The following is a 16,550-nucleotide window of genomic DNA, read 5'->3' on the forward strand; positions in this document are numbered from 1 at the left end:
ATTTGTAATTAAATTATTTGCAAATTATGGTGGAAAATAAGTATTTGGTCACCTACAAACAAGCAAGATTTCTGGCTCTCACAGACCTGTAACTTCTTCTTTAAGAGGCTCCTCTGTCCTCCACTCGTTACCTGTATTAATGGCACCCGTTTGTACTTGTTATCAGTATAAAAGACACCTGTCCACAACCTCAAACAGTCACACTCCAAACTCTACTATGGCCAAGACCAAAGAACTGTCAAAAGACACCAGAAACAAAATTGTATACCTGCAACAGGCTGGGAAGACTGAATCTGCAATAGGTAAGCAGCTTGGTTTGAAGAAATCAACTGTGGGAGCAATTATTAGGAAATGGAAGACATACAAGACCACTGATAATTTCCCTCGATCTGGGGCTCCGCGCAAGATCTCACCCCGTGGGGTCAAAATGATCACAAGAACGGTGAGCAAAAATCCCAGAACCACACGGGGGGACCTAGTGAATGATCTGCAGAGAGCTGGGACCAAAGTAACAAAGCCTACCATCAGTAACACACTACGCGGCCAGGGACTCAAATCCTGCAGTGCCAGACGTATCCCCCTGCTTAAGCCAGTACATGTCCAGGCCCGTCTGAAGTTTGCTAGAGAGCATTTGGATGATCCAGAAGAAGATTGGGAGAATGTCATATGGTCAGATGAAACCAAAATATAACTTTTTGGTAAAAACCCAACTCGTCGTGTTTGGAGGACAAAGAATGCTGAGTTGCATCCAAAGAACACCATACCTACCGTGAAGCATGGGGTGGAAACATCATGCTTTGGGGCTGTTTTTCTGCAAAGGGACCAGGACGACTGATCCGTGTAAAGGAAAGAATGAAGGGGGCCATGTATCGTGAGATTTTGAGTGAAAACCTCCTTCCATCAGCAAGGGCATTGAAGACGAAACGTGGCTGGGTCTTTCAGCATGACAATGATCCCAAACACACCGCCCGGGCAACGAAGGAGTGGCTTTGTAAGAAGCATTTCAAGGTCCTGGAGTGGCCTAGCCAGTCTCCAGATCTCAACCCCATAGAAAATCTTTGGAGGGAGTTGAAAGTCCTTGTTGCCCAGCAACAGCCCCAAACATCACTGCTCTAGAGGAGATCTGCATGGAGGAATGGGCCAAAATACCAGCAACAGTGTGTGAAAACCTTATAGACTTTTGACCTCTGTCATTGCCAACAACGGGTATATAACAAAGTATTGAGATAAACTTTTGTTATTGACCAAATACTTATTTTACACCATAATTTGCAAATTAATTCATTAAAAATCCTACAATGTGATTTTCTGGAATTCTTTTCCTTATTTTGTCTGTCATAGATGAAGTGTTCCAATGATGAAAATTACAGGCCTCTCTCATCTTTTTAAGTGGGAGAACTTGCACAATTGGTGGCTGACTAAATACTTTTTTGCCCCACTGTACTTCCAAAGTTGTGGCAGAATGGCTGAAGGACAACAAAGTTAACGCCATCACAAAGCACGGACCTCAATCATACAGAAAATGTGTGGGCGAGCAAGGAGGCCTACAAACTTGACTAAGTTACACAAGCTCTGTCAGGAGGAATGGGTCAAAATTATTCTGGGAAGCTTGTGGAAGGCTACCCGAAACATTTGACCCAAGTTAAACAATTCAAAGGCAATGCTACCAAATACTAATTGAGTGTATGTAAGCTTCTAACCCACTGGGAATGTGCTGAAAGAAATAAAAGCTGAAATAAATCATTCTCTCTACTATTATGCTGACATTCCACATTCTTAAAATAAGTAGTGATCCTAAATGACCTAAGGTTTAAATGTTAGAATTGTGAAAAAATGTGTTTAAATGTATTCTGACTTAAAATCTGTGTGTGTATATATAGTGTGTATTAGGTGTATGGGAAACCTGCAGTGGGAAGCAATAATATGTAAGTGTACAGGGCCTTCAGAAGGTATTCATACCCCTTCACTCATTCCACATTTTGTTGTGTTACAGCCTGAATTCAAAATGAAATTCAAAGTAAATAAATACATCTCACATCTACACACAATACTCCATAATGACAAAGTGAAAACATGTTTTTAGAAATGTTTATTGAAATTTAAATACAGAAATATCTCATTTACAAAAGTATTCACACCCCTGACTCAATAAATGTAAGAGTCCATGCAAGTTATTATGTGACTTGTTAGGTAATGTGTTGTCTTGTATTTTTCCCCCCCAATTTAAAAAAAAAATTCAGGACAAAAAGTGAATTGTAAAATAAAAAAATGGAATCCATTTTAAATTCAAGCTGTAACACAACAAAATGTGAAAGTAGTGAAGGAGGGTGAACACTTTCTAAATGCACTGCATGTGTATGATTGAGTGTACTTGTTTGTATGTGTGCTTACCTGTATATGTTTTGTTGTGGCAGAATCAGAATTCTTTAGGTAACTTTGATAAATAAGATGTTTTATCAATGTTCACAAGTATGCTTATGTGGGAAAAGTCACTTGGCCCCCAGAGAGGGGAGAGGTCAGGCTTGTCTTCTTATGGGAATGTGTCTGGAACTGTGTCTGGAACCCCTTCTGAGGTTGCCCCTATCTAGATCTAGTATATGACCCAAGAGGCTCACTGTTGTATGTCCCCTCTGAGGTTGCCCCTATCTAGATCTAGTATATGACCCAAGAGGCTCACTGTTGTATGTCCCCTCTGAGGTTGCCCCTATCTAGATCTAGTATATGACCCAAGAGGCTCACTGTTGTATGTCCCCTCTGAGGTTGCCCCTATCTAGATCTAGTATATGACCCAAGAGGCTCACTGTTGTATGTCCCCTCTGAGGTTGCCCCTATCTAGATCTAGTATATGACCCAAGAGGCTCACTGTTGTATGTCCCCTCTGAGGTTGCCCCTATCTAGATCTAGTATATGACCCAAGAGGCTCACTGTTGTATGTCCCCTCTGAGGTTGCCCCTATCTAGATCTAGTATATGACCCAAGAGGCTCACTGTTGTATGTCCCCTCTGAGGTTGCCCCTATCTAGATCTAGTATATGACCCAAGAGGCTCACTGTTGTATGTCCCCTCTGAGGTTGCCCCTATCTAGATCTAGTATATGACCCAAGAGGCTCACTGTTGTATGTCCCCTCTGAGGTTGCCCCTATCTAGATCTAGTATATGACCCAAGAGGCTCACTGTTGTATGTCCCCTCTGAGGTTGCCCCTATCTAGATCTAGTATATGACCCAAGAGGCTCACTGTTGTATGTCCCCTCTGAGGTTGCCCCTATCTAGATCTAGTATATGACCCAAGAGGCTCACTGTTGTATGTCCCCTCTGAGGTTGCCCCTATCTAGATCTAGTATATGACCCAAGAGGCTCACTGTTGTATGTCCCCTCTGAGGTTGCCCCTATCTAGATCTAGTATATGACCCAAGAGGCTCACTGTTGTATGTCCCCTCTGAGGTTGCCCCTATCTAGATCTAGTATATGACCCAAGAGGCTCACTGTTGTATGTCCCCTCTGAGGTTGCCCCTATCTAGATCTAGTATATGACCCAAGAGGCTCACTGTTGTATGTCCCCTCTGAGGTTGCCCCTATCTAGATCTAGTATATGACCCAAGAGGCTCACTGTCTCGGTGATCTTGTCCAGGAGGGGGTTTAATTTGAGATGGTAGTATCTAGAATTGACAATTGATATATGCCATTGGATAAGGTAATGGTTTGGTACTATGTTGTACCAAGAACGAGATAAGAACTTTGTTTAGGAGACCAAACTGAACGATAATTTATAGCTAATGCTGTCTGGCTATGGGATACTCCTCTCTCAAGTAAAGTCTTCCTTTGTAATGTTACTAAGATCTGTTATTTGTCATGTGAGTTGAGAGGGGTGTGTCTTGGCTATAAATGATACTAAGAATTGTTTTGTAAGGACTCACAGAGAATTCATTTCTAGACACTGAATTGATCTGAGAGTCACACGGCTATGGTGAAGCTCATTTAATTAAAGATGGACTTTATGATATAACTCTGACTTGTGTGTGGTTTGCTCTCTCATTATTTGGTAATACAGGAAATTTCCACGACAGTCTGTAAACACAACGTGTATATTGGGTGCTTGTATGTGTGTGTGTGTGTGCTGTGACTCACCATTTCTCAGAGTGCCCTGGTCTCTGCCTCGATCTTCCTCTCTCCATGCAGGCTGTCTGTGTTGGTGGCCGGCACCGTCTGTCTCACTGCAATCTCAGGCCCTCCACTATAGATACCGAGGAGATACTGCCATGTCTGCTCTGAGATCTGACCATAGTCAGCCCCTAGGAGCACACACCAAGGCGTGTTAACATACACTACGCTGAGTATATCAAACATCAGGATCATATGGTCATTTAGCTATTTGATATAGAGTGCATTCGGGAAAGTATTCAGACCCCTTGACATTTTCCAATTTGTTTTATGTTACAACTCTAAAATGGATTAAAAAAAAAGAGTTGTATCCCCTCAATTTACACACAATACTCCATAACGACGAAGTGAAAACAGGTTTAGAAATTTTGGCCAAAAAATAAATGAACAAATATATGAAATACCTTATTTACATAAATATTCAAAACCTTTGCTATGAGACTCGAAATTTAGCTCAGGTGCATCCAAATTCCACTGATCTTTCTTAAGATGTTTCTACAACTTGATTGGAGTCCACCTGTGGTAAATGCAATTGATTGGACATGATTTGGAAAGGCACACACCTGTCTAAAAAGGTCCCACAGTTGACAGTACATGTCAGAGCAAAAACCAAGCCATGAGGTCGAAGTAATTGTCCATAGAGATCAGAGACAGGATTGTGTCGAGGCACAGATCTGGGGAAGGATACCAAAACATTTCTGCAGCATTGAAGGTCCCCAAGAACACAGTGGCCTCCATCATTCTAAAATGGAAGAAATTTGGAACCACCAAGACTCTTCCTAGAGCAGACAGCCTGGCCAAACTAGGCAATCAGGGGAGAAGGGCCTTTGTCGGGGAGGTGACCAAGAACCCAGTGGTCACTTTGACAGAGCTCTAGAGTTCCTCTGTGGAGAGGGGAGAACCTTCCAGAAGGACAACCATCTCTGCAGCACTCCACCAATCAAGCCTTTATGGTAGAGTGGCCAGACGGAAGCCACTCCTCAGTAAAAGGCACATGACAGCCCACATTGAGTTTGCCAAAAGGACTCTGACCATGAGAAACAAGATTCTCTGGTCTGATGAAACCAAGATTGAACTCTTTGGCCTGAATGCCAAGGGTCACGTTTGGAGGAAACTTGGCACTATCACTACGGTGAAGCATAGTGGTGATGGCAGCATCAAGCTGTAGGGATGTTTTTCAGAGGCAGGGACTGGGAGACTAGTCAGGATCGAGGGAAAGATGAACGAAGCAAAGCACAGTGAGATCCTTGGTGAAAACCTGCTCCAGATGGCTCAGGATCTCAGACTGGGTTCACCTTCCAACAAGAAAACAACACTAAGCACACAGCCAAGACAAAACAGGAGTGGCTTCGGAACAAGTCTCAATGTCCTTGAGTGGCCCAGCCAGAGCCCAGACTTGAACCTGACCGAAAAACTCTGGAGACCTGAAAATAGCTGTGGAGCGACGTATCAACATGTGGAAGAAGGCAACATTAAGGACACCTCCCCCTTCTGCTCTCAGAACAGCCTCAGTTCGTCGGGGCCTCTATAAGGTGTCAAAAGTGTCCCACAGGGATGCTGCCCCATGCACCAACTACCATACCCTGTTTAAAGGCACGTAAATATTTTGTCGTGCCCACCATTCACCTCTGAATGGCACACATACACAATCCATGTCTCAACCGTCTCAAGGCTTAAAAATTCTTCTTTATCCTGTCTCCTCCCCTTCATCTACACAGATTGAAGTGGATTCAACTTAACAAGTGACATCGATCATAGCTTTTGCCTGGATTCACCTGGTCAGTCTGTCAAGGAAAGAGTAGGTGTTCCTAATGTTTTGTACACTCTGTGTGTACAGACGTGCGCGCGCACACACACACGGTGTATTCCAATACACACAGGAGCGCACGCACCCACAGACCGACCAACCAACCCACACAATGTGAAGATGTATGAGAATACACTGCTTACCTTGCTTGAGCTGTACGTGTCCCCCTTTCATGACACCAATCTTACTGTTGTCAATAGGACCAGGGGGCTCTGAGAAAACAATGGCCAACATCCAATTTGTAAGTCGCTCTGGATAAGAGCGTCTGCTAAATGACTTAAATGTAAATGTAAATAAACAAACACCAACAAAAGCTTTAGTGTTGTTACTGAGGAACATTGCACACTGTATTTATTGTATTTATTATTATTTATTCATCTGTAGCTCAGTTGGTAGAGCATGGCGCTTGTAAGGCCAGGACGTAAAGCGTGTGCACGCATGACTAAGTCGCTTTGAGCAAAAGCATCTGCTAAATAGCATATATTATTTTTACATATCTGGTCTGCACAGAGGATACAATATGATAAGGATGGTGTAATTCAGCTCTTCTGTTGGTACTATAATGCCTGGTATCTATTCTCATAGTATCCTACCATTGTCTTTGCCCTTGACAAAGCTCTCCCACTCTCTGAACCACTGCATACTGATACACAGGATGACTGAGGGAGCCTCCTCCGCTTGGAACTCTTTATTCAACTGGAGAGACCGAGAGAGGGCACAAACACACAGGGATTTTTCTACCATTGAAATCCTTGGGCGGGCCGCTTAGCAACTAAACAGTTTTTAAAAAATGAAATGGAAAATGCTTTGTGTAAACTTAAACGGCTAAACGACATAACATATTTAGAAAATATTAATGGATCTATATATGTTTATTTAGAATATAATCTTTGAGAACTAACAATCACCAAAATAAAAGCTAGACAGTCACAGGGAGAATTGAAATCTCCAAAAACAATTAATTTATCTGTACAGATTTAGTTATTATGTTTGAGCAAAAGAACACAGCAATAGCCATGGCAAAAATGCATAGAATTGCAGGAAATTAGCTTTAAAACTGCAACATTTTCTCTCAGCTCAATGGCAGAATGTGTACACTGAACCAAAATATAAATGCAACATGTAAATTCTTGGTCCCATATTTCAAGAGCTGAAATAAAATATACAATATCCCAGAAATGTTCTATAGGCACAAAAAAACGTATTTCTCTCAAATAAGATTATATCCCTGTTCGTGAGCGTTTCTCCTTTGCCAAGATAATCCATCCATCTGACAGGTGTGGCATATCAAGAAGCTGATTAAACAGCATGATCATTACACAAGTGCACCTTGTGCTGGGGACAATAAAATGTGCAGTTTTGTCACACAACACAATGCCACGAGTTTTGAGGGAGAGTGCAATTGGCATGCTGACTGCACGAATGTCCACCAGAGCTGTTGCCAGAGAATTTAAATGTTAATTTCTCTACCAATGTCATTTTAGAGAATTTGGCAGTACGTCCAACCGGCCTCACAAACACAGACCATGAGTAACCACGCCAGGACCTCCACATCAAGCTTCTTCACCTGTTGGATTGTCTGAAACCAGCCACACTGATGAAACGGAGGAATATTTCTGTCTGTAATAAAGCCCTATTGTGAGGAAAAACTCATTCTGATTGGCTGAGCTGGCTCCCCAGTGGGTGGGCCCATGCCCTCCCAACCCCACCCATGGCTGCACCCCTGCCCAGTCATGTGAAATCCCAAGACTACAGCTTAATAAATTAATTTAAATTGACCGATTTCCTTATATGAACTGTAACTCAGTAAAATCGTTGAAATTTTTGCATGTTGCGTTTATATATTTGTTCAGTACAGAATTGCAGGAAATGTGCTTTAAAACCGCGAAAAAAATTTTTTATACACTGCAAGATGGGGGGGGAGGCCTCTAAATGTTCTCTCAAATTCAGCCACACTGACCGTGCCATGCCAACCACTTAAGCCCCTTTTTGACGCAGAAAAAACAGACACACGACACCTCTTACCCTGATAAAGGTGTCTATTTCCACCTTCCTGCGTTTGGCCGAAGCCTCTAACTCCACCTGGCAGACGGCACACACGTACAAGTGGTTCACTGCTGGACCTCCTCCAAAACTGGGAGACAGATATACAGTCTGTTAGAGAGACAGTCTGATGAAAAGACAGACAGACAGGTGGGCAGGAAGACAGTCGGACAGAAAAGACAGGAAGACACACAGGAAAGACAGAATTTATAGACCATTGAACTCCGTTAATCAGTCAGTCAGTCAGTCCGTCAGACAGACAGGAAGATAAAAAGTTTGACAGCCCGTCAGACAGCCAGACAGCCTGAGGAGCGAGACTCAACCTACCTGTTGTACAGGTACTCCCACACGTTCTGGGGCAGGATCACCACCAGGTCGTCGATGTAGTGGTACTTATTGGGCGGGATCCCTGGACAAAACACAAGTAGGAGATTAGTTCAATTGGGGTTGAAAGTGGTTGTGCTTGGGATCTAAAGGTGGGCTTAGTGAGGACAGAAATAGAATACCTTGAACAGGAAAGGCCCTCAGACCAGATGGACAGAGTTTGCACTTTTGGGACTACTCAGTACTCTACTGCTTCCACTGCGCCAGGAAGCTCAATCAAGTGCAGCTTAAAGTATTTGAAAGAAAATAAGTACTACTTGAATTGAGCCCAGTTCTTATATGGATTGAGTGTGGTTGATGCTTAGGATGGGTTGTGGTGGTAGGTCCAGTACAGTACTGACCTCCGTGCTGGCAGAGGAAGGTGTGGTTGCTAATGGGCCCTGGCTCAGTGAAAGTGTTGAACTTGTTCAGCCACTCTCTGGAGATGTAGAACTGCAGCAGGCTTGGCTCCTTCATGCTAGCTAAATCCACCACCTTCTGCCTCTCCCTCACCGACTCCTCACTGCTCTTCCTGTGGACACACACACACACAAATTACAGGCAACATCCGCACTGTGCTAAAGGGCAGAGCTGCCGCTTTCAAGGAGTGAGAATCTTATAAGAAATCCTGCTATGCCCTTCGATGAACCATCAAACTGGCAAAGCGTCAATACAGGACTAAGATCGAATTGTACTACACCGGTTCTGACGCTCGTCGGATGTGGCAGGGCTTGCAAACCATTAGACTACAAAGGGAAGCCCAGCCGCGAGCTACCCAGTGACACAAGCCTACCAGGCGAGCTAAATTACTTCTACGCTCGCTTCGAGGCAAGTAAAACTGAAACATGCATGAGAGCATCAGCTGTTCCCGGACAACTGTGTGATCGCCGTCTCCGTAGCCGATGTGAGTAAGACCTTTAAACAGGTCAACATTCACAAGGCCGCAGGGCCAGACGAATTACCAGGATGTGTACTCTGAGCATTCACTGACCAACTGGCAAGTGTCTTCACAGACATTTTCAACCTCTCCCTGACCGAGTCTGTAATACCAAAGTGTTTCAAGCAGACCACCATATCCCTGTGCCCAAGAACACTAAGGTAACCTGCCTAAATGACTACCGACCCGTAGCACTCACATGTGTAGCCATGAAATGCATTGAAAGGCTGGTCATGGCCCAAATCAACACCATCATTCCAGAAACCCTAGACCCACTCCAATGTGCATAACACCCCAAAATATCCACAGATTATGCAATTTCTATTGCATTCCACACTGCACTTTCCCACCTGGACAAAAGGAACACATATGTGAGAATGCTGTTCATTGACTACAACTCAGCGTTCAACACCATAGTGAGCTCAAAGCTCATCACTAAGGTTAGGATCCTGGGACTAAACACCTTCCTCTGCAACTGGACTTCCCGACTGGCCGCCCCAGATGGTAAGGGTAGGTAACAACACATCCGCCACACTGATCCTAAACATGGGGGCCCCTCAGTGGTGCGTTCTCAGTCCCCTCCTGTACTCCCTGTTCACTCATGACTGCATGGCCAGGTACGACTCCAACACCATCATTAAGTTTGCTGATGACAACAGTGGTAGGCATGATCACCGACAACGATGAAACAGCCTATAGGGAGGTGGTCAGAGACCTGGCTGTGTGGTGCCAGGACAACAACCTCTCTCTCAACGTGATCAAAACAAAGGATTTGATTGTGGACTACAGGAAATGGAGGACAGAGCATGCCCCCCATTCCCATCGACAGGGCTGTAGTGGAGCAGGTTGAAAGCTTCAAGTTCCTTGGTGTCCACATAAACAAACTAACATGGTCCAAGCATGCCAAGATAGATATGAAGAGGGCACTACAAAACCTATTCCCCTCCAGGAGAAAAATATTTGCCATGGATCCTCAGATCCTCAAAAAGTTCTACAGCTGCACCATCGAGAGCATCCTGACTGGCTGCATCACTGCCTGGTATGACAACTGCTCGGCCTCCGGCCGCTAGGCACTACAGAGGGCAGTGCGAACAGCCCAGTACATCACTGGGGCCAAACTTCCTGCCAATCAGGATCTCTATACCAGGCTGTCAGAGGAAGGCCCTAAAAGACTTCAGCCACCCTAGTCATAGACTGTTCTCTCTGCTACCGCATGGCAAGGGGTACCGGAGCGCCAAGTCTAGGTCCAAGAGGCTTCTAAACAGCTTCTAGCCCCAAGCCATATGACTCCTGAACCCAGACTATTTGCAATGCCCCCCCCCCCCCTTTATGCTGCTGCTACGCTCTGTTTATTATCTATGCATACTCACTTTAATAACTCTACCGACAGTGGTTCCTCCTTTAAAAGTTGTGTCATACTGCGCCACACCTTGCTGCAGCACATCATTTCATTCTCAAGACATTTTTTCAGTTACTGCAAGTTATTGCTAGTTTGATATCGCATCTTTGAGAAGCATTAGATATTAGCATTACCAGAGAATTTTAAATCTTTTTTTTGTAATAACATAGTTTATTAGATTGATTTTAAGAAATTTGGCTTAATTAATTTGATTCGAGTTTCTATTCAGAGAAAAACAAAAAAACAAAACCCTCAGGGTTTCCGTCAGGATGGAATGGAAAATATGGCGAGTGTTCAACGTGACAGTCGGAAGTAGGCTACAGGATTGGAGGATTCTAAATGATTTACCTTTCAAGAGACAACTTTGTTCCAATATTTCTGTAAATCAGTGATATTTATTCCCATAGTAATTCATTAAGGATCCATAACTAAATCAACATCTGTATTTTGAAAGAGTCCCATGTTAACTACAGTATGTATTGTAGACTGCACAGTAGCCTAATAAACAAATGAACACATTTCGTTAATAAAATTATTTAAAAAAAAATCATTGCTTGCTTCTAACTTCAACATGCTCTTTAAATAAATAAGACCTACACCATTTTTAACACATGTAATGATGTAACTCTCTGCCAATAATTACATTTAGAGGATTGGAGGACTATATATTAATATTTAAGAGGGATTTTCCATGAGGATCTGTGGGAATATCTAAGGGGCTCTTATATAATTCTAAATTAATGAATAATAATAATCGCTTTGTTTAAAAAGTAACGCCATTTTGGAGATTCTTGAACATGGGATACTCACTAATTAGTAAATTAAGACAGTTATTTATTTGATTATAAATATTAAATATTTGATTATTTAGCAGACATCACTTGCTTATATTCAGTCAACACATATCTTAAAAATATCATGGAATATTTTAACATTTTTGTTTCTCCATGCTTGTCTCAGAGCAGCGCGAAACAGTGCTGATATAGACGGCCACAGCAGAAGGGTATGTATTCTGTGCCCACTCGCGGTATCTCTTTCGGTTACACATCCTTGGAATAGCAGAACAGCATAACGGCCCGGACGGCCCTTGCTGTGCCTGGTGAGCAGTTGGTCAAGTTCTGTTGTCAGAAGAGGAATGGAAATGTCAGGATGAAACGAAAAGCTGACAAACCCGCCACGTACTGTATGTTGACTCTGTCGGAGGTGGAGTTCCAGAGCTCACAGCCTGGCATGGATTGTGATGCCATCTCGTTCCTTTTCAATGCGCGAGTGAGTCAATGACTATTCAAGCCGTTGACTCACTGATGAATGAAGATGATAAGCGATCGGCAAAGGCAAACTGTAATCTGCGGGCATCACGACTCGGTAAGAAATGTATGACACACACACATATACATTTTATTCTCAGAACATTATTATGATTCGTCTGACAAACAAAGAACTTTGCGTCCTGCAGGCCCAGTCATGGATCGAACCTGGCGAGACATTCAATAACGTCATCTTCACAGACGAATCAACTGTGGCCCTTGAGCAATTTGCTCAAAATTGCTACAGAAAAAAAGGAAGATCAAGAAGATGAACAAAAGCATAAAGATGTTGATGAAGAAATGCTGTTTTGAGTTAGAAATGTAACACTCTAGAGTACTAAAGTATTGAATATATTGCAAGTTGAGGGATTTTCACAACAGTAGCCAGGCTATAAAGAGTCTATTGTCCTGCTAATAAGAATCATTTGCATGATGGGCTACATTCTTTATTGTATTTTTTTAACCTTTATTTAACTAGGTAAGTCAGTTAAGAACAAATTCTTATTTTCAATGACGGCCTAGGAACAGTGGGTTAACTGGCTGTTCAGGGGCAGAACGACAGATTTGTACCTTGTCAGCTCGGGGATTTGAACTTGCAACCTCTCGGTTACTAGTCCAACACTCTAACCACTAGGCTACCCTTGACTGAATATTGTAACCACAATGTCACACATAATTTGTATTACCTTTCCAATTACTTTTAGAGTTTGGGAATGACCAATGTGCTCTTTCTTTTTAGTTACATTGTTTTAGTTCGAACATGCAGACTTTATTTTCTTTAAATGATTGTTTTATGTAGGATGCTACATTTTTGACCAGTTGCAATTGCAAGTAGGCCTAATAAAATCCTGCTTCTATTAGGGTGTTAAGCCTCATAGCCTACCTCAGCCAGTTAACTTATTTTATATAGATCTGGGCTCCGAAGTAAGAGACTCCAATTAAGCCCTCTTGTTGTTTGTAAAGTCAAATTAAAAATTGAAAAGGCACATCTGAGCTATCTTTTTTTGCAAGTGCCTGGCAACAGCCGGATAAGATGAGGCAACAGCCGGATAAGATGAGGCAACAGCCGGATAAGATGAGGCAACAGCCGGATAAGATGAGGCAACATCCGGATAAGATGAGGCAACAGCCGGATAAGATGAGGCAACAGCCTGATAAGATGAGGCAACAGCCGGATAAGATGAGGCAACAGCCGGATAAGATGAGGCAACAGCCGGATAAGATGAGGCAACAGCCGGATAAGATGAGGCAACAGCCGGATAAGATGAGGCAACAGCCGGATAAGATGAGGCAACAGCCTGATAAGATGAGGCAACAGCCGGATAAGATGAGGCAACAGCCTGATAAGATGAGGCAACAGCCTGATAAGATGAGGCAACAGCCGGATAAGATGAGGCAGCCGGATAAGATGAGGCAACAGCCTGATAAGATGAGGCAACAGCCTGATAAGATGAGGCAACAGCCTGATAAGATGAGGCAACAGCCTGATAAGATGAGGCAACAGCCGGATAAGATGAGGCAGCCGGATAAGATGAGGCAACAGCCGGATAAGATGAGGCAACAGCCTGATAAGATGAGGCAACAGCCTGATAAGATGAGGCAACAGCCGGATAAGATGAGGCAACAGCCTGATAAGATGAGGCAACAGCCTGATAAGATGAGGCAACAGCCTGATAAGATGAGGCAACAGCCGGATAAGATGAGGCAACAGCCGGATAAGATGAGGCAACAGCCGGATAAGATGAGGCAACAGCCGGATAAGATGAGGCAACAGCCGGATAAGATGAGGCAACAGCCGGATAAGATGAGGCAACAGCCGGATAAGATGAGGCAACAGCCTGATAAGATGAGGCAACAGCCTGATAAGATGAGGCAACAGCCGGATAAGATGAGGCAGCCGGATAAGATGAGGCAACAGCCTGATAAGATGAGGCAACAGCCTGATAAGATGAGGCAACAGCCTGATAAGATGAGGCAACAGCCTGATAAGATGAGGCAACAGCCGGATAAGATGAGGCAGCCGGATAAGATGAGGCAACAGCCGGATAAGATGAGGCAACAGCCTGATAAGATGAGGCAACAGCCTGATAAGATGAGGCAACAGCCGGATAAGATGAGGCAACAGCCTGATAAGATGAGGCAACAGCCTGATAAGATGAGGCAACAGCCTGATAAGATGAGGCAACAGCCGGATAAGATGAGGCAGCCGGATAAGATGAGGCAACAGCCTGATAAGAGGAAAAAGAAGAAGAAACCCGCACACTTGATCGTATCACTGCTCTTTAATAAGCTTTACGTATCGGCCTCACGGCCTTCGTCAGAGCTTTTGTGATTAAAAAATAATAATAAATTGCACCCTTGTGTAGACCACACCCACATCCGTTCCACGCATCGAAAGGGGTTGGGGGTGAAGGAAAAACAAAGTGCTACCAATTATAACAATATGCATTTCATACATTTCATAAATATTAAAATAAAGTGGGTACATCAAAATGTCTGTAAAACCACAATGAGGACAACATTTCATTTTAAATCTTTGGGTACAATGTAAGAAAAACGCCAGCGTGATCTGAAACAGGGGCATAATTCATGTTCAAATTTACAACATAACATAACATAGGCATTTCATCATTAAGACCTTTAGGATATGTCTGGAGGGTGAAAATCCAAGAACATTCTGGCTGAGTGTCTTTTGTGGCTGGCAGTTGGCATGGACCAATTTTTCGCGTAAGTAAAACATGCTTGTGTTTCTTGAACGCATCTCCCACTTTTCGTATATGCAGTTGTGAACATTACAGAGTGTTCTTTAGCTTTAGTTGGTCGTTTTGTCGCAGTTCATGTCGTGTTTTCCACCAATGCCAAATGAAGAGCTTCATCCACACGTTGTGGAGAGTAGCATCTTCTTAGAAACCTACTGTCCATCACCGCTGCTTTTTCTACATAGTCCTGAAAATGATTTGTTCCAAGTTGGGGAGGAGGGAGTTTCACACTTTGCTCGGGTATTAGACAATTCTTTAGAGAAGGTTGAATAGACTATTGTTATTATTATTAGCCCATCCTGCTATGCTTGTGAACAACTAATAATACTACTTTGTCCCCTTTCCACATGTTAAAGATTCCAAAGTGTTTTTAGCCACAATCGGCCCCAACCCCAATTAATACATTTGGGCACAGTCGATGGCGTGCTGGACGTCAGGCTAGAATGTTGAGGGTTTGAAACCTGCTCCCTGCTTGCTATAATGAATGAGTTTGATACACCTGGCATTGGATATGGCAGGGAAAAAAACGTGCTAAATAGCGATTTTCATAAATTTACTTCATGACAAAAAAATATGCACAATCGTTTTTGTGTCTACATTAACTAACAAATTCCTCTCAACTGTACATTTTTTGCTTAACTCGTTATGATGTTATAACTACATACATTTGCTTCCCGTAATGTTTTGTCAGCCATCTCTGCTGAAGAAAGTCACCAGGGACGGGTGGCTCACGTCAAATTCGTCATCGGAACCACTCGATATGAGTGGTCAGATAAAAACCTTGGGAACCAAATGCATAATGAGTGCTCTAACTCCCCCTTGTGGTGGTCTGGAGCAATGAAGCCGTGATGCTTGGTACCTCTAAGTCCCACGGTGCAAGCTCGCAACCTTTAAAGGAGGAACCACTGTACATGTACATATTACCACGACTAACCAGTGCCCCCGCACATTGACCTTGTACCGGTACCCCCCTGTATATAGCCTCGCTATTGTTATTTTACTGCTGCTCTTTAATTTCTTATTTTTTAGTTCTTAAAACTGCATTGTTGGTGAAGGGCTTGTAAGTAAGCATTTCACTGTAAGGTCTACTACACCTGTTGTATTCGGTGCATGTGACAAATAAAATGTGATTTGATTACGCATGTTAGCTCAAAGATTGGCAGATGCCGATATTGATCTGGTATGGATGGTTTCATCTTACCGTCCAAATGCATTGTATGGAACCGGCAATACACACGTATCCTTCTTGGACCGGTTTGTACCTAAAACATTCTCCATTCAGGCGCAAAGGTGTCGATTTCCTCTTTAACTAGATCGAATAGCGAGAAGGCAGAAGGAAAAAAAACAGTGAAAGTATGTGTACTTTCTTCAAGAAACACCATTTTCCACCACCATGCTAGTGGCAAATGCTACTTCCTGATGTCGGGTAAACAACAGAATGCTGCAACCTGATTGGCTGAACGCGATACGCAACATTCGCGACTAGCATTCCTAGCCACTTTAGCATGGTGGTGGATTATGGTGTTTCATAAAGAAAGTATCCATATTTTCCCTGTTTTTTTTTACCACCTTCTCACCATTCAATCTAGTTGAGGAAATCGACGCCTTTGCAGGCTGAATGGATCATGTTTTAGGTATGAACCAGTCCACGGGGGATAGGAGTGGATTGATGGCTGCATACAAAGACTCAAATCGCCATCTGCCTGCGTGTATTTTTTATTTTACCTTTATTTAACCAGGCAAGTCAGTTAAGAACAAAATCTTATTTTCAATGACG

General features: G+C 43.1%; 1 protein-coding gene across 1 annotated transcript in view; it reads right to left on the reverse strand.

Moving 5' to 3' along the window:
• LOC135544711 (ubiquitin carboxyl-terminal hydrolase 20-like) overlaps positions 1–16,550 on the reverse strand; it is a 34,626-nt gene that overhangs the window by 2,969 nt on the left and 15,107 nt on the right. Inside the window, 6 exon segments of the mRNA XM_064972554.1 lie at positions 4,126–4,289; positions 6,109–6,177; positions 6,559–6,661; positions 7,991–8,099; positions 8,336–8,417; positions 8,734–8,903. Of these exon segments, the coding sequence (XP_064828626.1) occupies positions 4,132–4,289; positions 6,109–6,177; positions 6,559–6,661; positions 7,991–8,099; positions 8,336–8,417; positions 8,734–8,903 (691 nt within the window). The 3' untranslated portion in view covers positions 4,126–4,131.

This window comes from Oncorhynchus masou, chromosome 8, assembly GCF_036934945.1.
Source record: "Oncorhynchus masou masou isolate Uvic2021 chromosome 8, UVic_Omas_1.1, whole genome shotgun sequence".
Lineage (NCBI taxonomy): Eukaryota > Metazoa > Chordata > Actinopteri > Salmoniformes > Salmonidae > Oncorhynchus > Oncorhynchus masou.